The sequence below is a fragment of the Zeus faber genome (genome assembly GCF_960531495.2).
Source record: "Zeus faber genome assembly, chromosome: 5".
Classification (NCBI taxonomy): Eukaryota; Metazoa; Chordata; class Actinopteri; order Zeiformes; family Zeidae; genus Zeus; species Zeus faber.
Genome location: NC_137192.1, coordinates 31,001,482 through 31,025,390, shown reverse-complemented (window position 1 = coordinate 31,025,390; position 23,909 = coordinate 31,001,482). Strand labels below are relative to the sequence as shown.

The 23,909-nt window shown below is 49.4% G+C and overlaps 2 protein-coding genes across 2 annotated transcripts in view; one reads left to right on the top strand and one right to left on the bottom strand.

The window, feature by feature from the left end:
• srgap2 (SLIT-ROBO Rho GTPase activating protein 2) overlaps positions 1-17,018 on the bottom strand; it is a 52,049-nt gene extending 35,031 nt beyond the window's left edge. Inside the window, exon 1 of the mRNA XM_080000918.1 lies at positions 16,591-17,018. Coding sequence (XP_079857044.1) covers positions 16,591-16,657 — 67 coding nt within the window. The 5' untranslated portion in view covers positions 16,658-17,018. The remainder of the gene's footprint in view (positions 1-16,590) is intronic.
• A 1,395-nt stretch (positions 17,019-18,413) lies between these two features.
• Positions 18,414-23,357, top strand: LOC307230865 (protein FAM72A). Its single transcript, XM_080001335.1, has 4 exons — positions 18,414-18,719; positions 19,322-19,399; positions 19,864-19,988; positions 21,069-23,357. The coding sequence occupies exons 1-4, from the start codon at positions 18,568-18,570 to the stop codon at positions 21,161-21,163; spliced, it is 450 nt and encodes a 149-aa protein (XP_079857461.1). The 5' UTR covers positions 18,414-18,567; the 3' UTR covers positions 21,164-23,357.
• Positions 23,358-23,909: the final 552 nt, after the last annotated feature.

Sequence of the window (23,909 nt, the reverse complement as noted above, 5' to 3'; positions counted from 1 at the left end):
CATCCCACTGTTCCAGAGGTATAACTCATTCTCACGCATGCCTGTGTGTGTGTGTGTGTGTGTGTGTGTGTGTGTGTGTGTGTGTGTGTGTGTGTGTGTGTGTGTGTGTGTGTGTGTGTGTGTGTGTGTGTGTGTGTGTGTGTGTGTGTGTGTGTGTGTGTGTCCTGGGGCAGTGGCCTTGCGGTGTAATGACTCCTGCAGGGGCGCAGCCCGAGAAAGCTAGGGCTGTCGGCGGCGACGGAGCAGCCGATGAAATATGGCCGTCATTTCAACCTCGCTCCTGCAGCAGCAACCCCCCCCCCCCCACACACACACACCCCTCCCCATCTACAGATATCGTGCCACGGTGGGTCACCAGAGGAACAGCTTAAAATCTGGCGACGGGGGAAACGACTGCCAGAGCGAATATAAAATTCTGTCTCAAGTACGGAGGGTTCAGCCTTGCAGATGGCCGCCGCTCATTAAAAAGGAACGCCGAGCCGTTCTGATTTTTGGGTGCTGCCGCCCTGCAGGTTTAGCATTCATCTCCTCCGGTCCAGTGTGAAGACAACGTTCAGACGGCTACTTGGATTCTTTCTCACTGCGCATGCACACACACGCACGCACGCACGCACGCACGCACGCACGCACGCACGCACCGCACGCACGCACGCACGCACGCACGCACGCACGCACACACACTTTTGCCTGAGTGCTGCAGAACCACAGGGAGCGGGGGATTGAAAAGTGGGCCAAGTGGCGTGCAGAGGCAGTGGGGAAAGAAAGGGGGGGGGGGGGGGGGGGGGGGGGGGCTCAACACCTCAACAGAACAAACCACCAAAACAAGAACAACAGCACAAGGGAACTGAAAAGGGAGCAGATTCTCTTTTCTCTCCCACTCGCTCTGCAGTGGCTGGTTTCACGCCAGGCCCCCTTATTTTGTGCTGATCTAAAGAAAAATCATCCAGTCATATTCAACTGGTGGATTTGCTGTCCGCATAACGAGTAAAACACCTCATCAGCAGACGACAGCTTGACCGCAGCACGAGCTCAATCACAAAACCCTTCAAACATGAGGCTGGGTTCGTATCATTTGCAAATAAATGTTTGACTTTCTAAAGTGACCACAAAACAGCCATCTTCAAACTGAATGCATGCTACTTACGCAGGCAGTGTGCTTCAAACGCAAGTATCGTCGGCGCAAAGCGATTCCCAACCCCGGCCGAGTCGACAGAGTCTGTGAACAACCAACGAGATAAAAGAAACCACACGAAAATTACCACCAGCAAACACCACAGTGAGCTCATGAAATGGAATATAACGTTTTTCTTAACCGTGACGCAACCAACTGTCATGGTTAAGAAACCAATGGCAATTTGGGAGGAGGTTGGCAAACGGCTCGGTAAATAGCTTGTGCTATTTACCGAGTCGTTGTGCTGAATTGCTCACTTCTTGTCCTCGCTTGTCTGTTTTTCTTTGTTTTTATCCCCTCTCAGGTGTTTCTGTGGATCAGGCGCCTTTAGGGCGTCGGTGCCCGCCACGGCCGTATTCCGCGGCGAGTCGGAATTCCGAACCCAACTCCGTCCGCCAGGAAGCGCCAGAGAGAGACTGCTTCTCGCGGAGGGACGCTCATCACCCGCCGGCAAGAAAACAGGCATTAAAACAAACAAGCGACTGAACCGACGAACCCGTCCGTTCAGTCGGCGTCGACGCAGGGCCGGGAACGTCCGCGGCCAAGGGGCGGAAGCGTGGAAAGGGGACGGAGATGTTTTCATTGTCAAATACAAATTTACAATTATGTCAGTGGAAGCGCTTGATGAAATCTTTCGGATTGTATATATAAAATAAAAAATATGGCAGCAATGAATTAAAGGTACGAAGGGGTGAGTAATCAGCTTAGGTGACTGTGTCAACTCCTACGACTGTTGTTTCAACGGGGTGGGTGCATGTGTGTGTTTGCAAACATGTGTCGAGTGAGTCGCTGCACATTCCGCGATCGGTTTATTCCAGGCTGAATTAATCCCTTCCATCGGCGGGGGAATCAGGGTCAGATTAGTCTCCGAGACTCTACTTCCTCTCTCTCTCTCTCTGTATAGCTGCATATCGAAGGCTTCCTTGTTTAATCTGTGAGCAAATCCTAGTACGCCATCAGAGGAAGGACGACGGACGACGAAGGGACGCGCGGAGTGACGGCCCCAACACACTGCCGTGTTGGCGGACAGACAGACAGACCTTATCAAGCATGTCACAGCACCCTTATGACTGTCACTACAGCTGAAATGTCACCATCACAGGCATCTTCACAGTCTGCTGCTCCCGCTGGAAACTCAGGACATGTTGTGCAGATTAGGCTGTGGCCACACAGCAGCAGCCTCACCGGGACGAGGGCTGGGCAACGCTGACAAAATCAAATGTCACGGAAATACCTCAAACATTTAGTTTGACGCTATGCTGGGGATGGTATGGATCAGAACAGCTAGGAATGCCTATGAAGTTCCGAGAAATTTGATTACTTTACCGTAATACAGCCTGAAAGGCGCTCGACGACATCTCGATACCGTTTCGCCGGGGCTCATCCTCGCGTCCCTCAGCTGAGCCCCGGCTGCGCGGGGTCAGGCATGAATCACAGCCTCTTTGCACCATGGGAGCCTGTTGTCTTGTGAGCTATGGACACATGATACTCCAAAAAGCTATTTGTCATCAGGAACGGACAGCGCAGTTACCATGGAAATGAAATGTCTGAACACAGGGTTGGTAACCCTAACACACTTTTAGTGGGTTGTCTAAACATAGGTATTAAAGTCTGCGTGCGTTTGTGCGTGTGTGCTTGTGCGTGCGTGCGTGCGTGCTGTGTATGAAAAGAAAGAAGGTGCGGGAGGTTGTTTTAAAACAATGGAGAGCTTCAGCGCGGTCAGCCACACCCTTTCCTCATAGCTCCCCAGTCAGGGCCTCCTCCAGCCCCTCGAAGCCGCCCCAACAAGACTGGAGAAGGGGATGGGGGTGGGATGGGATGGGGGCGGGGGTGGGCTGGGGTGGAGTCACACTGACACAGAGCCGGAACCAAAGCTCAGATACTCCAAAAATACTTGGGGGGGGGGGGGGGGGGGGACCAAAGGTATGTATAAGAGGAAAAGAGGAAAAACAAAAACAAGCGTGGGTGGGGGGGGGGGGTCTGACAGATCCTCAGCTCCGGTAAAGGTGAGTGAGTGGGGTGGGGGTGGGGGTTGACGGAGCCCCGAGCGGCGAGAAAATATAAAACAATGCAGGTGTGTGAGGCGACGGCAAACAAAATGGGGACGTTAAAATTGGCTTAATGGTGGGGTGGGGGGTGGGGGGGGGGGGGGGGGGGTGCGGACAAATTCAGAAAGCAATCCACTGAAGAGGGAAGAAAATAAATAAATAAAAAAGAGACAGCGATGGTGTGCCGAGCATCGTGTGCCGAGCATCGTGTGCCGAGCATCGTGTTCTGCCATGTGTGGTTGAATTATTGATGCCGCCACGGTGCTGAAGAGAGAGAGAACTTTCGTAGAGGAATCCCTCCATCACACACACACACACACACACACACACACACACACACACACACACACACACACACACACACACACACACACACACACACACACACACACACACACACACACACACACACACACACACCTAAGACCACAGCCGATAGGTGTGGTGTCTTGCATGCACCAATAGTCATGTGCCACTACTTACGTGCTCCTCCGGTGGTGGTGGGGGGGGGCTACAGTGGACGGGAGGTCAGAGGTCAAACCCGACCAGAGCGCAACCGGGCCGTGTCGCGCCGGCATTCCCCCCCCACCCCCCTCACTGCGGGGGACAACCGGCCGTCCGGACCCTCCAGCCGCCGCGAGGGAGGCGCGAGGTGGTCATTAGCGCTGTTGTTCTTCCTCAGCGTTCGAATGTTTTCCGTGGGACTACAAAGAGCTTTTCCATCCCTCCCCACACCGCTCTGCCCCCCTCTCTCTCCCTCCCTTTTCTGCTCGGCTCGCTTTCTTTCTTATCCGCAGAGGAAGCCCGTTTGATCTGGTGGAGGCCTGCTGTTCTGCCTCTCCAGCTCCCAGACATGGAGCCTACACTCCTGTTTCCCTTACACACTGAAACTCTCTCTCTCTCTCTCTCTCTCTCTCTCTCTCTCTCTCTCTCTCTCTCTCTCTCTCTCTCTCTCTCTCTCTCTCTCTCTCTCTCTCTCTCTCTCTCTCTCTCTCTCTCTCTCTCTCTCTCTCTCTCTCTCTCTCTCTCTCTCTCTCTCTCTCTCTCTCTCTCTCTCTCTCTCTCTCTCTCTGACAAATAATTCATGGATTCAAAATGGCCTTGATCCGAATAGTGGCTGCGCTGAGGACAGTTGCAGTGTGTGTGTGACTCCTGGAATGTAAGCTATCTCGTAGAAATGTGGCTCGGCCGGAGGACACTGGGCGTCATTGTCATCGGCAGTGTGAGGGGACACAATGGGTGAGACACAGAGAGGGACCTGACTCACCCCACAGTGCAGGCCTCCACAGCCAGCAGCACCATAGAGACCACAGAAACACCAGGTGGGACTGGACACACAATGGCAGCATGACGTCCACAGACACAATGGCCGCCATTATAGGTCACCCTCGTGTAAGGTCCTTTTAACGCAAAACAATGGTGTTTTTTCCCCCATTGTTATCGTTTTTAAACTCAAAACTGAAAGTTTGCATTTCTTAATTTCAAGCGCTAATTCCCAAACAGTCTCAGCTTGCCCGGGGCTCCAGGGGCTTATGAAAAAATGATGTTACGACTTATCTAGCCTGCGAATGGAGTCCGACGTGCAAAAAGGATGTTCACGCTCTGGGAACAACATTGGAATCTCACCCTCCATCCTCTGCATTCCTCTGATGGAATAGCGACGGCACATGACAAGGGCCCCTCTTACAGCCACTTACCCCACACACACACACAGTGTTTTGTGGACTGTAACCTTTAACCACACACACACACAGTTTTGTGGACTGTAACCTTTAAACACACACACACACACACACACACACACACACACACACACACACACACACACACACACACACACACACACACACACACACACACACACACACACACACACACACACACACACACACACACGTCAAGTGATGTAAGCAATGAAATGCTTACTCGTCATGCCATTCCCATCAGTAAGACCCATAGTAACCCTAACCCTAGTTTAAAGTCTCTTTAACTAGTTTAACTACAGTCAAGGAGTATGCCATGAATGTGATGGATGGGGAAAGGGCTTTTCTTTGCCTTGCACCCCCCCCCCACTCAATCCCACCGACATCCACTTTTTAACTTTCACTTGGTGCTCAGAGAGCTCGGCTCTGTGCAGGTCCGGGCAGAGGAGCAGAGTAGAAGGGCCACTTTGTGGAGAATCTATAGATACGGAATGCACCCCCTTCAGCTCCACCTCAAACACAGGCCCCCCTGCGATGCACGGGCCACTGCACGACAGGAATGTCCACATGAGTTTCTGTTCGCGTGCGTGTGCGCGTGTGTGTGTGTGTGTGTTGAAAGGGGAGGGATGTTCTCGTTTCCACTCTGTTTGGAGCACATGGACTGAGTCGGAATGTGGGGACAGAGTGGGGAAGGAGTGTGTGTGTGTGTGTGTGTGTGTGTGTGTGTGTGTGTGTGTGTGTGTGTCCGGTGTGTGTGTGTGTGTGTGTGTGTGTGTGTGTGTTGTGGGAGGGGGGGTAATCTGAGAGGGCTATCCCACAGTGCAGTTCAGCACATGGTCCACACATTGTGCCACGGGCCTGGCAGGGAGGAGGGGGCTCCTCCTGACCACTCACAGACCTGCATGGGAGGTAACGTTGGATGCAGAAAGGAGAGACCGCTCCATTCTCAGACAGAAATGGAGGGAATCTACCGTCCCCCCTGCGCCTGTTGGGCGGTTGCTTGACATGTTTAGAGATGCACAGCGGCAGCATATGTTGTATTCCACAGCCCTGGGACATGCTTAAACATGAATGCAGCAAGCGCGCGCGCGCACACACACACACACACACACACACACACACACACACACACACACACACACACACACACACACACACACACACACACACACACACACACACACACACACACACACACACACACACACACACACACACACACGTCGCCTCTGGCCACAGAAAAAGAGGTAGAAGGCATAACAAGCGGCTGCACAATTGTAAGATAAATATCAGGTCTCAGGTATGCGCAGCTGCCTCCAAACGGCCTCAACACCACGCGCGCACGTTAAAAGCATATTTGAGGCTGAGCTGAGTTACGGCTGTAGTTCAACGCCAGGGATGCGCAAGCATCTATACATCAGATCAAAAGCCTAATTACGCAATCACACACCATCCCAACAGCCTCTCATCCAAAGCCAAAACAAACAGAAAGGCGCACGTGCACACAATCTGTGGGGCAAATTAATAATTGGGGCCCGTAGCTTGGAGTTGGCTCTAGGGGGACATGTGATAAGAGTGGTGACAGGAAGACATTTTAATATCCTTCTCCTTCTACTTCCTGCTCCTAAAGACACAGATGCCAATCACCTAAATTAAACCTGAGCGGAAGGTTCTCGCAGGCTACAGAGCCACATTCAGTCCAAGTCTAGTGGTTTTCGTTTTTTTAGACCGAGCATGCAGGGGACACATCTGGTTCGAGTGAAAGGTGAAGTGATACCAGGGGGGGCCCTTTGCAGGAGAGGAAGGGACCAACTCTTCACCTCTTAAGGTCGGGCGGGCCTTCACATTCATACAGTGGCCCAGGCTGTCTCTCTTTGCTACGGGTGTGTGCACTAGTGGCAGGGTAGCAGGTTTTGTACCATTTTGTGGCCTCCGGATGCCCCCTTTGGCAACCGCTTTTTAACAAAAAATATAGGGATAGGCAACTGCAAAACATGCACCCAGAAATAAATAAATGCATTGCATTTATTGCAAAAATTGCGACCCATGTTGGCATTTTTATTTTTTTATCTGTAGGAGAGAACAACGCCGTCCGGGTCCACTCCGGTTGAAAGCGCCCCAAAGCAATGCAGTGTTCACGGCCGTGGAAAAGTGTAATGCTCGTCGGAAGTGAAAACCGGGTTCCAAAGTATATTTCCGACCTTTTTTCTCCGCCATGCATTAGTTTGCATCCCTGTACAGTTAACTAAAACTAGACTTAAAACTAGGTGTGAAATAACATTTAGTTAAAACTAGATTGAAAAAAATAAATAAATAAACTAACTGAAACTTAACTGTGTACTTACAAAACTGACTCAAATAAAATAAAAATATACAGGAAATGTCTTTAGTTTTTGTCTTTTTCTAGACAATTTGGTCAAATTTGTCAACAAATAGCCCTTACAATACAAGAACCAGTTCTTATCTTTGTAGGCAGACCGCACAAATGAGCATGGCTCAGACCTCATCTGGTGGAGAGCTCAAGTTAAATGGAAAGATGCAAAAACAGATGCAGTATCTTTATTACTCTAAATATAAGATGACTAAATATGGCAACCATATTTCCAGTTTCGGCAACCAAAAGCTGATGCCTGGTTGCCAGCCGGGCAAATTGTTTTAAGAGTTAGTGTTGAGCTCTGTAGTAGCATTGCACAATGCGGCACGGGTGGCAATCTGACCTGAACCGAGTGCCCTGTGTGAAGGGAGAAGGAGGATTTACCTGAAATGTTCTCTTTTCGTTACAAATCAAGAAAGTTACAAATCCAGAACGCAGTGTCAACTCAACTTTTTTGTAAATCTCAACTATTATACAAAACTTGGTGTTTAAACATTGAAACTAACCAAGTTATCTGAAGCATCCTGGCCGAACATTCTCACATGACATAACAGCAACGCAACAAAACACAGCAACAATGGAGGAACTTAAAGCTGTGCTTTATTTCACTGTCGGCATTTGGTTTTGTATTAACGCAAGTTCCTTAAGAGAAACACAGAAAGACAGCAGAAGAGGTGTTTTTTGCCAAAAGAGGGAATTGAGATGGGGATTTTGTGATGATTGTGGTTGACCAATCAATGGAGAAGTTTCGCTACTGCAGTACGGCTTAGCTCCACCCGTGTGGTCTGGTTTGTACGCTTGGTTCTAGGCCAGAACAGGAACTAAAATCAGCATGGGTACTTGGGCACAGCACAGCTTATTTGGCAGTGGAAAATGCAAAACAAAGTGGGTTCACAAAAAGCACCATGAGAGTCCCAAAGTGTGTCTAATAGGACATATTTGCAAGATAGGACTGCCTTGAGTACACTGGTAGATTAAGGCTTCATTGCAAGATAACCTTGAAACCAATAAGTAGAGGAATAAGTTTATCGATCCCAGTGGGGATAAAGGGTCAGAACTCAACGCACTGACTTTACTACTGTGGCTAAAGAACAATCACAGAAAATTGTCCGGAACAAATACCTGGGAACAATTGTTGTGAAGGGTTTTTTGAGAAGCGCTTTTAGCCAAAGGCCAAAGATAACTTCCTGTTGGTCTAAACAGTATGGGGAGGTATGAGGTACCAACTCATTTTCATAGTGGTCGGTGATGAGAGCATGTCTCTTATCTTCTACACAGAGCGGCAACTACAATGTGTTGGAGTTCCTGTTAACGCCAACTCAGCACTTTGAACCAGTCCCTTTGAGCCCACACTACCACGGGCATGTGCAGCGTAAAGAATAATAGAAAATAAAAAAAACCCACAAAGACAAACGGGAGGAATCTTCTCCCGGAGAGCAGCTTTGTTGATGGGAACACCCAAAATAGCCGAGATCCTCCCAGCGGTGCTTCCCGATAGCAGCCGGGAGAAAGAACATTGAGTACTCGGAAAGTCACAGATACAGTAAATGCAGAGATATTCGCACAGTAGCCCACCGTTCAAAGGAAGAGCGCACACATGTGTAACGTGTGTGTGTGTGTGTGTGTGTGCACGTGTGCATGTCTGAGGAACCGTGATGAATGGCTTCATTAAAAGAGCATTAGCAGAGGTGCGAACCCTGGATGGTGTGCAAGTGCCTCTCTTTGGTGACACACAAACACACAACCACGTTTATAATCTGACACATATACTCGTAGCAGCCCCTACCCCTTCCAGCAACGTATGATATTTATGGGGTGTTAGGGAGCGAAGACAAACATTAATCTCCGGTATCACGGACGACCCTAATCCTATGAAGGCAAGGATGGAATGGAAATCACATTACGTGGCGAGACGGAACTGAGTCTTAGTACAATACCTTTCCAGCAAACCTCATATCTGTCTATCACACACACACACACACACACACACACACACACACACACACACACACACACACACACACACACACACACACACACACACACACACACACACACACACACACACAAGCACACACACGCACACAAGCACACAAGCACACGCACGCACGCCTAAGGCAGACGAGGGAGGAGAGGTGGAGGGAGGCAGGATGAAGGGGGGTCTAATGGGGGAAGACGGTGGACTGGACAGAACCACAATGCAAACCCGAAAGCTGGTGGATAGCTGACAGCCAAGAAACGCCTCCCGAGGGTCCGAACCGAACGCGATCCGTGTGTGTGTGTGTGTGTGTGTGTGTGTGAGAAAGAGAGGTAACCTGATTAGGCAGGCCTACAGGGGAGGCAAAATCTACATTATTCTTCCTCCGTCTCCCTCTCCTCACAAACACAGAAAAATGGGGGCAATTCAGTAACCCTGGCAACCAGTGTGACTGCAAGCAGAGGAGCCGCCGACGAAGGGGGGAAGGAGTCTGGAGGAAGAGAGAGAACGACCGAAAGAGAGGACGAGGCGCGGGGAAGAGGCTCGTGGAAGCAGCGAGCCCACGTTCAATCGCGATATCCGCACATATTCTCGCTTTTGTCCGATTTTTCCTCCTCCCCCCATTTTGCTTTGTGCATATCCTCCTCCTCCTCCTCCTCCTCCTCCTGCCGCCTTTCTTCTGCTCCCGCTCTCTGGCCACGTATGAGGGCTGTTCAAACACAACCTGTTTCCTTTGGCTTCCCCGGGGAACGTTATAGCATACCCCTCCACTGCCTCTCTCTCTCGCCCTCCCTCGTTCCCGTCGTCTTTGTTTATTTACAGCTGGCTGCCTGTTCTCCTGTTGATTGTTTCATAGAGGATATCGCTTGTCTTTGCGTCGGGCTTCATACACATTGCTCTGTTCTGAAAGATGTTCTCGCTGACATGCACCCACATGCACATTTCTTCCAAGTCACAGCTGGACCCCCCAACTGTGAGCGGCTCTGAACTCACACACACACACACACACACACACACACACACACACACACACACACACACACACACACACACACACACACACACACACACACACACACACACACACACACACACACACACACACACACACACACACACGGCTGTGTGGTCACACATGCTGAAACCATAAAGTGATGATTATTGGGCTAAACTGCCTGGAGAGGCGTGTCTAAAGTGAACGTGTCAGATTTCATCACAACTGAAGAAAACAGACATGGGGAGAGAGAGAGAGGGAGAGAGAGATTCTGACAATAGTCTAATTGTTCATTTGACGCAGACTGAAAGAAGGTAAAAGAAAACTTGAAAAGGGGGGAAGGAGAGTGTGTGCGTGAGAGAGAGAGAGAGAAAGAGAGCGAGCGGGGGGAGTTGGCAATAGCAGAGCTCGCCTTTCACATTCTTACACACTCTCACAGGTTGCCCTGCTGTTGCTGTGTGTGTGTGTGTGTGTGTGTGTGTGTGTGTGTGTGTGTGTGTGTGTGTGTGTGTGTCACATAAAGAAGTAGGGAACTTGAATGAGGGGGGGGAAAAAAAAAAAAAAAAAAAAAAAAGGAGGTCAAAACTTCTCCGACAGCCCGGGATTCGGGGGCTCACGGTTCAGACGCAGCGACGTGCGTGCACGCAGTAACTCTATCCGCATAGCTCAGAAGAACCGTCCAAATGGAATGCAGCAGTTTAAGGCAAGCAAAAAAAAAACAACACAACTCAAAGCAGGTACCAAGGACCGCAGAGGGGCGGGGCGGATTCTTGTTGTCGGCGTGCGTTATTAAGTACACTTGTTAGCGCACCCTCCCTTAACACACACATGAAAGCCGGAGCACCCGACTGGAGAGGACGACGGTATTTGCCGTCCCCAACAGGCTGCTGTGCTGAGGGCCGGTGGCCGGGGTGCGAGGATTGCCCAACCGGGGAGGGGACATTTGGCACCACGTGCGGACAAACAGTCGCCCACGAGGTGAACTCCGCCCTCACCCCACCGGGCTCCTCTGGCCGCCTGCACCCGTGCACAGGTCTGCCTTTGGTTCCCGTTGTTTCTCTTCAGACATCTGGATCCATCTATCCACGGGAACCGTGACCGTGATGGGCTGGGCGTCGCCGCACGGTTCATTCTGCATTTCTCGCCACCAGAAGCTATGGTTATCATAGCAGACAGTGCTGTCTTTAACTGGAGGCTCTCGACGACCGAGGATGTAGGCTCGGGGCGATGTGATCGAAAGCCACAACAACTTTGGTCTCGCTGTTCCAGTTTGACTTATCCGACTCCTAAAATAATATCTACCTCCGTCTTCCTGCGCCAGTCTCCCTTCATTTCTCTGGCACTTGATCTGATAGATGGTGTTCTGCATGCAGTTAACCCGCCCCTGGCACCGACTACTGACACACCGTGCCTGAGTAAGTGTGTGTGTGCGTGTTATGCGAGGCTACGTGAGTTCAGAAAGTGCAGTTGATTCCTTTGCTCGAGAACTAAAGCCCTGGGCCCAAACAGGAAGCTCCACACACTCACAGTGCAATCTGTGTGTGTGTGTGTGTGTGTGTGTGTGTGTCCTGACTCTTGATCCCAGGCTTTACACAAACATACTTCCTGAATGATTATTTTAACCGTTGTCAGCAGTTTCTATTCACTCGGCAACACACATACACACGCATGCACACACACATGCACGCACACAAATAAACACACACATTCATATTTCCACACTTGTATTTACCCATATTTCAGAGGTTCCCACAACCTCTCAGACCCTCATCACACATACATTTAAAATGAGTTTTAACAGTTGCAGTAACAATCGTATGATTGACTTATGGTCACCTCACATTACTGGCAGCTTGAAAGACAACCAATACCAAGCAGCCCTGACTGGGTGGCCATTGGTTCACATGTCACACACATAGAGGAATTGATTTGGGGTGGCTGGAGATAATATTTAAATGGATAGGAAATTATTTGTGGAAAGACTTCCCAAAGACACACACACACACACACACACACACACACACACACACACACACACACACACACACACACACACACACACACACACACACACACACACACACACACACACACACACACACACACACGTTAGGGTCAGAGTGAGGTGGGCGTTATGCATCAGAGCAGGTTTCTGAGCAGGGGGGTTAGCGTTTCAATAACGCCCTGCTGTGTTTCATCATAGCGAACCCTCCATCTGCAGCACAGAGTGACCCACATATCCCGGCTGTTAATGAATGATTAACGCAGCGCGCTGTGCCCTCCGTCCACATCTGAAGACCAACTGCAACTCCAAACCCTCTGATCAAATGCACACGGGGAAAAGACCAACGCATGCTGACGAAGACAAAATATACAGTATATTTGGCGTGAGATGTGGGTCCTCACACGCGCGCAGGCTTTGAGTAGGACTACTTGTTCTATGTTACTACATCTACTGTGGCTATAGAGAATGTGGCCATTTAGGAAGCATACTGCCAAGCAATGCACACAGACTCAGTCAGCTGGTGGAGGGTCGGGTATGCAGGTCATTTCTGGCACACATAGATGCATAAATACATAAATCAGTGCCATGTCTGTGCATGATCCTTTCCAGGGATACACCAATACCATTTTTTTTTCCCAGGCCAAGTATGATTTCTGAGTACACATTGCAGTGGGAACTTGCCAAGGCAGAATACCGATCGTGGCCCGACGCTAACTTTTAGAAGCGGTTGCCAAGTTGGCAACCGTGCTTCGGCGGTCGGTGGCCAAGACCGACAAAATGGTTGCCGGATTTTAATCATTGTATAATTGCGTGATGATTTTCCGGTGTAATTATGAAACACATTTAAATGTTCTCACTCAACATTTTCGACGATCAAATCAATGCACCAGGACGACTCACTTTCCTTTGTGGAAGTTTCTAAACATACACAGGTGTACCACCCTTATTTTATTTTATTACATATGAAAAGTGGTTGACAACCAGGCGACCAGACCACACACGATGGTTGCCGACGGCCCGATTCTAGTTGCCCGGGGCAAGTGGGGCAGCCATTATGGTCGCGCCCTGACAATACAAACAGGGGGGTTTTCCCCATCACGATGCAACTACATCATGTTACATCGGCATTGGGTTAAGTACGACTATCCGAGCATAGTGTTGCACCAAACGGCAGATCCCCGGCATTGGAATCTGTGAATACAGTCCGTTTTGTCCTCGTCCAGGTAGGAAACAGTGCGTATAGTAAAGTATCAAATCAGCTGTATCCACTATGTCATCTGTCTCTGTCATCCTGCCTGTGTCAGACAGCAGGACCGTCCCTTCTTCTCGGTCCATCTCAGCCAGACTGCACAAACAACAAAATCAATATTTTCTATCAGCAGCAACACTGGGACTCATTTACGCCAGAAACTGTCCATCGACATTCAGACGTGAACAAAATAATAAAATAAAAAGAATCAAATCATGAAGAGATGTCGTGCTGCAGGGAAAGGACAGACTTTAAATAAACGAGACGCGGGCCGAACGTTTTCATACATCCAGCTCCGACTCTTTTTTTTTTTCCACGTGTAATTCATTAGCTTTCAATATAAATATTATAGCAGGCGTCCTGATGACGAAAAAAAGGCACGGTGATTGTTGCAAGAAGCGGTTTGCTCGGATAAATGTTTTACAGTCAATTGGGTTTACGGTTGGGGTTCACTCCGAAAAATGGGCTGTCTCTCGACCAGAAAGCAAGGTGATGAAGCTCACTCCTGAATTCTATTCCAGTGCCAACACCAAGTGCATCTGGACTGCAGCATCACTCACACACACACACACACACACACACACACACACACACACACACACACACACACACACACACACACACACACACACACACACACACACACACCTCAGTAGCCAGGATCTTATACTATTTCTATGGGAGGCTTATAGGTTGAGAAAACGATGAAGATATTGGACCCCATCTTACCAAATGTCCCCAAGGGATCAGGGCATTGCGGTTGGCTTACGTTAATCTAATAATGTTGTTACTCTAATCGTGTCACATCGATATGTCTATATAGTCTAAAGCTCCTCCAGTTATGTGTGTGTTTCATGGGAAAGGTTTGTAGTTAAGTCATTTTTCTGAGATGAAGAACCTTAAAATAGGCAAGGACAGCTGTTTTCCTCCTGGGAGCAACAGGTTTACAATTTGACGGACTGTGGCCTGAGTGTGTAATTATGTGTGTGCATAAGTGTGTCTCACTATGTGCGCTGATGTGTGCGCACACATTGCTCTTGGGTCCCGATGCCAAAAGTGACATCCCCTCGTCCTCACAACCTACCGAGCCGCTCGAGAGTCATTCCACAGCTTTAGATTGATTCCCCCATGGCTTAAATGGAGCTACCGCTGCAAAGCTTAAGGAGTCTGATTTACCATGCAGTTGATAAACTGTGCTCATAATAACATCTAGAGCAAACGCACCACACAACATTAGCCTCCTGAGCCTAAGGATTCTAACAAACAGGCAAGCAGGTGTGTGTATAAGTGAACACAGAGAGAGAGAGAGAGAGAGAGAGAGAGAGAGAGAGAGAGAGAGAGAGAGAGAGAGAGAGAGAGAGATGACCTGCAACTGCTTTATGCGCTGCTGCCGATCGCCCCCATTAGAGTCTGACAAAGGCACGCGAGGTAATGACAGACTGTTGCTGTGTCTCCCGGCGCAGCGAGACCGCTGGGGAGGCCGGCGGAGACGCGCGGCATCTGGAGACGGCTGCCTACAGGTGGGAACGCCAAAAGACCCCACCGCTCCAAACTGGGTAGAAGCACAAATTCCCCCTTTCATTTGTTCACACATAGGCACAAAATGCTGTGAAGAGATCAATCGATGGATGAATAGACGGTGCGACAGACAGACAGACAGACAAAGGTGAAGGGTGTCTCCCAGGCAGAGTGGATGCCGGGTGGATGGACAGACATCAGGTCCGTCCACCAAACTGGTCAGACCATCCTCCCAATGCAACGCAGACAGAAAGCCTCTCCACCGCCGAGCACAAACGTCCGGCTACACCGGGACCAAAGAAACAAAACAACCCCCAAATGTCGCCGCGGTGACAGCCACCGATCACAGGAGAGGGACGGGGCGTGGCGGTCAGCGGGCCGGGCCGCATCCCCCCGGACCCGCTCCGCCGACGGCCATCGCACAGGAACCAGGAACGGCCTTGACTTGTTGACCCGTCGAGCGTTTCCTACACTAACAGGTGACGGGCGGGGCCAGAGGGCGAGCCCACGCCGTGTGGAGCGCGTGGAGACGGAATTAGGGAAGAGGAAGGGTGTCCTGTTCCCAGGTTGACAGGAGGGGGGCGGGGGAGTGGGAGTGGGGTCTTATCTGCTCATCTGCCACTGCTGCAGAAGTGGAAACGTGCTCTCTGTGTGGAAGGTGACATCCTGTTCTCCTGCTCTCTCCCCCGGAGTCACCTCTCCATCGGCTCGGTCTGAACCGCAGCAGGTAGACAGCGAAAAAATAAAAATGGAAACCCCGTCTCCCACCCTTGTATAAACCTTGAAACGGCATTTTCGGCTGTCGCGCCCCTCTTCGTTGTTCGCTCCGCGCGGCGGCGGCGGCAGCAGCGGCTGCCCCAGACCCCCCACCCCCCTCCCCACCACCCGGGGCCACTCGACGATACATCCGTCTCCAGCTAAAAAAAAAAAAAAAGAAAGGAAAAATCGCCCCTTTACGACCGTTTTATCGGGGGGACATTCGGTGTGTTTTAGGTATTCCCACTCGCGGCGGGTCCAGTGAACGCCCCAGGAGCGGCGCACCGCGGCAGACAGGAGAGAAAACGCCCTGCGTTGTTCCGACGCACGTCCAACATCTCCCCCCAACACAACCCGGCGCACACAGCAAAAACATCCACGTGCAACGCTTTCACTTCGCAATGAAATCCCCTTTTTTTTTTTTAACCCAAAGAGGAACTTAGACACGTTTCCCCCCCTTTGTTATCCATACGTGTTGAGCCGGTGAGACGTTTGGTGACACGATTACATCGTGGGGGGAAATAAACGCGGGTTATTTTTTTATTTCTTTTTTTTTTTTAGGGGAGTGTGGGGGGGGGGGGTCGCTCTGCGGAAAATTCTGTACATTATTCACAATTGATTCATCGGAATCATCGCGGGCACGTTGGCGGTGGTTCTGACCGCCCCTGCGCTGTCGATGCGTCCCCGCGTCCATCCCGGCCGGAGAAGCCGCGACGCGTCCTCCCCGTCCGTCCACAGTCGCATAATACCGCATCAACATTCGTACTGGAAGAACAAAGCTGGAAAAGTTGTACCTTTGACTTGGGTTTCATATTCGGCCACTATCTCCTTGTCCTTTCGGAATTTCGCCGGAGACGTCATGGCTCGAGTTTGGAGACCCGACACTTTCACCGTCGGACCCGCTCAGGTCGATCGCCCGGCCAAATCGACCGACAGTCCCCGGGGTGGCGGGCGCGGAAGACGCGATTATCGTGGGCGGTGTGGAAGGAGATCCCGCTGAACGCCCGGCTGTGCCTCAGTGCGCCCGCGGCTCGTCTCCCCGGCTGCTCTTCACTCGGGCTGCATCGTGAGTTCGCCGCTGCTGGCTTTCCATTCGCCCGCTCCGCTCCCCGAACGCCTCCTCGAACCCGGTGCCGGCGCGAATAAAGTGCGGGGGGAAGACGCTCATTCCCCCGCGATCGGACCCCCGACTCCTAGCTCACGCCAACGGGGTGGGGGTGGGGGGTGGAAGGAGGGGCGCGGGTGCGTGAGGACTTCCAAAAAGTTGGGTAGCGACTGACTACTACTTCGCCCGCACTGGTAGCGCGTCTGCTCGGTGGTGTCCCCTGGAGTGAGGCGGAGGAGGCGGAGGAGGAGGAGGAGGAAGGAGGAGGAATAAATATGTCACCAACTCACACTTATCACAGGATCAGTTTTAGAAAGATAGAATTTTTCATCCCCGACAACATATATGTATATATATTTCTTTTTTCTTTTTACAATAGCTCAAGTCAAAACAACAGGCAGTAAAGTAATAAGAAAAATATAAATACATATGCTAATTGCTGAATCAACAAGAATATAATAAATAAATTATTGTAAATGAATATAAAAAGTGGATAGTGTAATTTATTGTGTTATTAATTAGAGCAATGTTTTTTTGTTTTTTTTTCCTGAGCTTGGAGTTTAGGGACTGTCCGCGCAAAATACGATTGACCGAAAGAGCCAAAACCAAAACGTATGCTCCAGTTAGTAAACAATAATGAATTAAATTAGAAAAAAAAAAATCAAATAAATGCTGTGGTTTCAAGGTATAAACCCTTCGACAAACGCACCGTATTATACTCTTTACGTTTTAGACGAATAGCCCCGCCCCCTTCCCGAGTGCAAGGGTATCATATGAATTGATGTTTTCCTAAATGTTGCTTTGAATGTGTTTGTACGTGGGGCGTGGGGGGAACACCTGTCATCTGATATCGTGTCGTTGAACTGTTGAACTGCGTCTTTGCAACTCGTTTTATTCTTTTGTCGTCGCTTCTATTTTACCGTTCGTGGGGGAGCCGACCGCCGTGCTGCGTTCCATTTCCGTTGAAAATCGGAAATCTGTAACGCAGAGTCGTTCGTCGCCACTTTCGAACCGTGTGCTCCGGCAATGTGTTCCCTCGCCGCTGCCCGGCCAAACGTGGACGCCCGTGGTGAACAAATGCTCTTTTTTGGCGGATTGTGAATTCAAGATTCGGGATTCAAGAGGTTTATTCGTCACACACATATACATACTTTCATACGTATATGCAGTGAAATGTAATGCAACGCACCCGGTGATTACACACAGTATGTTCAATATATCCGAAGGATACAAAACGCACGTCAACAGAAATGTAAAACTACAGTAGGTCAGCCCGAAATCCAAACTTTGTTCACGGTTGACGTCGTGCGGCGCCCGCCATGTTGCCGCGGCACCAGATGGAGATTTCCGAGTTACGCGGAAAGGAACGCGGCACCGGTCGGTGAGCGTGGTCCAGCCAATCACAGCTCGTTGCGAGGTCGTTTAAAGAATGTTTCCGGAAGCGTCGTTAACGATCAGGAAGTTGTAAACAACAAAGCCGACAGCGACTTAGCGGCCAGGGGACGGTCGGTTTGGAGTCGAAGCCAATCGATAAAGATAGATCCGCGAAGCGGTGACATAAATCATTCATTTATAAGAGGCGACCTTGGCTTGTTCGCGGGAAACCGGCGCGGGTCCGTCAGTTTATTTATTCGGCGAGTTAGCTTAGTGCTCCGTTGACCGAGCCATGTCAACATCCAACGCTAATTTTAAAAACAAGTGTGTGGCTCAGGTGAATTGCGTCTTCTGCGACAGTCTGCTCTGTACGAGGGGCATGAAAGCCGTGCTCCTGGCAGACGCAGAGATCGAGCTCTTTTCCACCGACATACCGCCCAACAGGTAAGCGCTAACCGTTAGCCGGAGCTAGCCCGTTTCTCATCCGTTGTCAGCCGCAGCTGGATCGTGTGGTCACTGTGGTGATTGATTGACTCGCACGTCACTGATATCAGTTGTTATTACAGCTGTCATGGTCGCCGAGTTGAGGACACACATCTCAGCGAGAAGAGTCCAATCGTCTCCTTTGTATTTCATGCCACGGTGTAATAGTGCTATAGTGATAGCGTGGTAGTAACAGTGGGCGAATAAAAGTGTGATGAGTCAACTGCAGAAGGGCCATCTTTTGGCAATAAACCTTGATCATAGGAAATTGACCGTGCATTTTCCTCAGCTACACCGATGGAAACTTACTCAATTCAAAATTCTCAATTCAATCTTCTGACATTTCTAACGTTGGTTTAAAATCAACCTTCAATTTGGGTGGCGAAACACGAATGTGGAATCTGATTATTTTAGATCGCCCAAATAATATCGGGCTACAATGTTCTACTTGGGACAGCTCTAGTTGTTAATCAAAATGCCATACTTTAACCAATCATAGCATTTTTTTTTTTTGTTAAATAAACAATGACTGTCTTTTATTTGTACAACCCTCTTCCCTCTAGAACTGTTGACTTTGTGGCCAGCTGCTACTCCACCGAAAGCTGCAAATGCAAACTGCGAGACATCGCCTGTCTAAAGTGGTAGGTAGACTTCTTCCGTGGCTCTTATGGTTTGCGGCATGAAGGCGTGACGGAGAGGCCTGTTTTTGTGCTGGTTACATTGACATTTGTGGTTTGAAAACCGTATCATGCGATTAATCTCCAACGTCAAGATTTTTATTCGCCACGTGCAGTCATACAATTTGAGGTGCAGTGGAAATTAGTAAAGGGCAAACTCTGAAGGCAATGAAGAACAAAATGACAATGTATGTACAATGTGTAGATATGAGGAAGGCCTCGGTGCTGCAGTGGGCTGTTGCAAATTTGTTTTTTCTAACCCAGGCACTTGTTGTTGTACTCGGAAAAAAACAAACAAACATGTGTTAGATAATAGAACGCTAACTGGTAGTGTTAGCACTTTCACAGGTGTCCTTTACAAAACGCTGACACATTTTTCTGTTTTGTTCTCCCTCTCTGGCTCTCTCCCCCACACGCTGTCCTCCAAGCGGTAATGTTGTGGGTTACCACGTCGTGGCCCCCTGCAAACCCTGCCTGCTCTCCTGTAACAATGGCCACTTCTGGATGTTCAATAGCGACGCTGTGTCCACCCTCAACAGACTGGACGCCACAGGCAAGTACACAGGTGCCAGGGTGCTCGTGACACAACGGCATTTATGATGGGTTTGTATATGACCTTATGTGCAGGCCTCTAGAGCGAACTATACACTGGTTTTCAGCCCCCAGCCCTCATGTATTTGCATGTTTAAGTGTTTGTTTACACTGAGCTTGCTGTCTCAAATGACTGTTGATTCGCAAACATGAACCTGGTGATAAGTGGCTTCCACTAAACATCACTGGCCTCCAGTTTTCCCACGATTTTATTTTGTAGCGAGTAACAAAGTTGTTCGGGAGAAATGTATCGTAGTCAAACTATATTTTTTGGGGGCTAAATATAATAACTCAGATACTCCCAAAAAACACTTAAAGCAGCACTATGTAACCTTTTGGATTTGGCGCCCCTACAGTTCCTGAGTACAATTGGACTTTTACACCGCTGTCGTAAAACTCGGTCCGGTGTTCCGAAAGTAACTTATTTTACCGGACAAATTTGAACCGTTCTGCTCCCGTTCCGATAACGGTCTGTTACAAACGCAGATATACTGCACACCTGGGTTACAGCGCCCCCCTGCACGGACCTCGCCGCTAAAGCGAGCACTCGGTCCACGGCTCCCCCGGAGCGAGTGCGCGGGGATGGGCCCCCCGCCACCGGTGTAGGTGCCAGCTGTGCTCGGCCTGGCAGATGGGGGAGGTGGAGCGGCGGTGTTTTGTATGAGCGTTATCGCCGGACATTTTGACCGGCAAGTTTATAATTTGTTGTTTTTTTGTTTTTGTTTTTTTTGTTTTTTGCGTTTTACCAGGCTAAAAAACGCTAATTACCGGAGCCAAACATCAAGGAAGTGACTTGGGGTAGAAGTTACATAGTGCTAGAACAGGCGTGGGGGAGGTACGTGGGAATGAAAGACGTGCCGTTCTCCAGATCACAAGTCAGTGTACCATCAAAATGATTTTGAAGCTGTTATTTTAGGGTAACAAAGTTACGTAGTTTTGCTTTAAGTGCAGTAACGAATCATTTCTACAGCCTGCTATCAGCCAACTATCCCTCTAAACGCGTTTCAAAAATTGAATCCCCGTTTCTTGTGATGCACGGCAGGTCTGAATCTGCTGCTGTGGGGAGATCTTCCCGAGCTGGATGACAGCGAGAATGAAGACTCTGAGAGTCCCTCGGAGGAGGAATGTATTCGGTAAAAAGGGGGGGCAACGGAAAAAAGGGATGGAGAGACGCTGGACAAGCCGCCCTTTGAGAGGCGGCACCGGAAACGTGGACCCCTGCTGGTGGAGGTGGTAAAAAGAGAAGCCTTAACCTGCGACCGCGCCTTTTCCCTCGTCGTATTTCACCGTTAAAAAAAGCACAGATAAACACAATCGCATACTTTACTTCTTCCTCCATGGATTCGGTCGTGCTGTGCGCTGTCGTAAGATGTGGCTGATGACGCTGAGCATAGTAAACAAGCAGGCTCCTCGTGCTTCATTGGCTTCCTGCATCCAGTCGCCACTAAGCCCATTATTCATTTTCATGAGTTGACTTGATTGGGGGACGACTAACAGGTTAATATAACTTTGGCTTGTCGATAGATACTGTTATTATTATTATTATTATTTTTTTTAATACTGTTTACATCAAGTCCAGTTCTTTCATAAGATGAGCACAGTTGCTCATTTGACTCCTCCTACTGACAGTTCTCGCATAGAGTTATGACAAACACAATGTTATCTGGCGGCAAACGACGCGCTCCCGTGGATAACTACGTTTTCCAGGCTTATTCCCACTGTGTGGCAAGAGTGCCAGCTGCTTTTTAAACCTTGTGCACCAGAGCACATTTAATACTGACCTCCTTGCTATTTATCAATTGCTTTATTTTGAGTGCATATTAACACGTATTAGGTCACTGCCTGAAGTTCCATCAACTATGCATTGTGATGCTGAAGTATGTAACAAACAAACGGCTGCAGTATGTTGCCTCTCCGAAAAATCTGACAAATTTGGTGTGTGTGTGTGTGTGTGTGTGTGTGTGTGTGTGTGTGTGTGTGTGTGTGTGTGTGTGTGTGTGTGTGTGTGTGTGTGTGTGTGTGTGTGTGTGTGTGTGTGTGTGTGTGTGTGTGTGTGTGTGGAGGTGTTTGAGCCCTTACATCAAACGACTTTTTCACCCGTAACCCCATGAACTCTTTAGTGTTCCGCAGATTCACGGGGCTTGGGGCTGGAATGGGCTGCAGTGTGGTTTCACAGTTCTTGTCGTAGCCACGGAATATTAAAAAAACAAAAAAAAAAAACACGTTATGAACCCGTAACTCATCAAAACCAAACACCCCGACCATCGAGGATTTTGAACTGGAAAGGTTACGGATCCGTATCGACTTTGCACGTTTGGTGCCCGGGCGTGCGGGTCATGAAACGAAGCCTCTGGCGTTGATGACCTTCCCATCGACAAACATGGACGCTCTGTTCAAGCGGCCCGACAGGAAACCCTCGTCCTCCCCTCTCGCGTCGTCGGCCGAGACAAGATGTCGACGCGGCAAGTCGAGCGTGGGTGGCGATGGGGTGTTTCCTGGCGGCGCGGATGGCGAGCGCTTCCGCCGGGATGTTCCGCCGGGATGTCCCGCCGTGTCCGCTCCTCCCAGCCTCAAGCGGCTGCTCTGTGTTTAGGTGAACGGTGAAACGTCTGCCCGGTCTGGGGGACAAACGTTGCCGGGAAAACGGTTCAAAGAATGTCGTGTTCAAGGAGAAATGATGACAAAGGAAAGAGGATACATGTAGAGGGTGTGGTTGCGCCGTGGGAAACCGGGACGACGGCTCCCGATCGTCCGCCCCCCCCCCCCCCCCCCCCCCGGAGGTTGAGCGCGCTGGGGCACCGTCTCAATGAGTCGCACACCAAACACCCCGGTACTCTGCCTCATGTTTAAAGTCATGTCGTGCTACAATCTTGTATGAATTAATAAATGCATATATTTCACTTAAAGATACAGTTGAAGTAAAGTAAAAGCTAGGTATTTTATACGATTCACAAACCAAATATCTATAACCACTGAGACTTTTGTTTTGTTTACAATTTATGTTTACAAAATGCATTGATTTAAAAAAGAAAAAAAAAATGTGTACAGTGCTCTAGTACTTGTGTTTCAATGCTCATTGATTTAATATTTCATTTGTGATCTAGTGCTCTGTATGTTAGAGATTGTACATGTACGGTTTTACCTCACGTGGGTATCACTTGCGAGCTTCCTCTGGCAAGCACAGTTAAAAGATAAACAGATATAATATTTAAATGGTTGTTTCCAACATGAATAGGATTAACCTGCCCTGCTGAGAAAAAAATATATATATATTTTGGAATTGCACTGAAACTGCATCGGTAGTTTAAAAAATATATACATAATTTTTTTTTTTTTTTTTTTTTGAATGCTTGTTAAATTAATAAACTTATTTTTATTTCCGAAGCACCTGCTGTCCATTTCTTTGTGTCTGGAAATCCTACTTGTATCGAATAAATCCCACTGAGAATCACAATAAATCAGTGATACCGTGGAATGTTTTATGGACTTTAAAAGTTAAAGTAAAGCCGCAGCTGTGGGGATTTGGAAGGGTCATTTTCGCCCACTTGTTGAGCACATCAATTCAGGAGCGACTGTCTGACGGCGGAGGTGGGAGAGCCCGACCGGAGGAGCCGGAAGGAGTGTTGTGCGTCAGGAGCGGGCGTGTTTTGTGGACGGGGGACGGGAGGGTGAGGGCGTGAGGGTGGTGCTTCCACCCGTGTCTCACTGACTGTGAGTTGCACATTGAGGTGGATCAGCAGTATTTACAGCTGTGTGATATAAGAATGGTACTATTTCCAAGGCTGATTTCAATGCATTGGAGGCGTCCGACGTCCGTCCATTATAATCCTGTCCGTACACCCGGTGTGCCGCGCCAAAGCTCTGATATACGTAGATGTGGATT

Coding starts and splice junctions, on each gene's coding strand:
- LOC307230865 (XM_080001335.1), top strand. CDS start 18,568: ATGTCAACATCCAACGCTAATTTTAAAAACAAGTGTGTGGCTCAGGTG. Junction 19,400..19,863: donor GACATCGCCTGTCTAAAGTG/GTAGGTAGACTT, acceptor CTGTCCTCCAAG/CGGTAATGTTGTGGGTTACC. Junction 19,989..21,068: donor CAACAGACTGGACGCCACAG/GCAAGTACACAG, acceptor GATGCACGGCAG/GTCTGAATCTGCTGCTGTGG.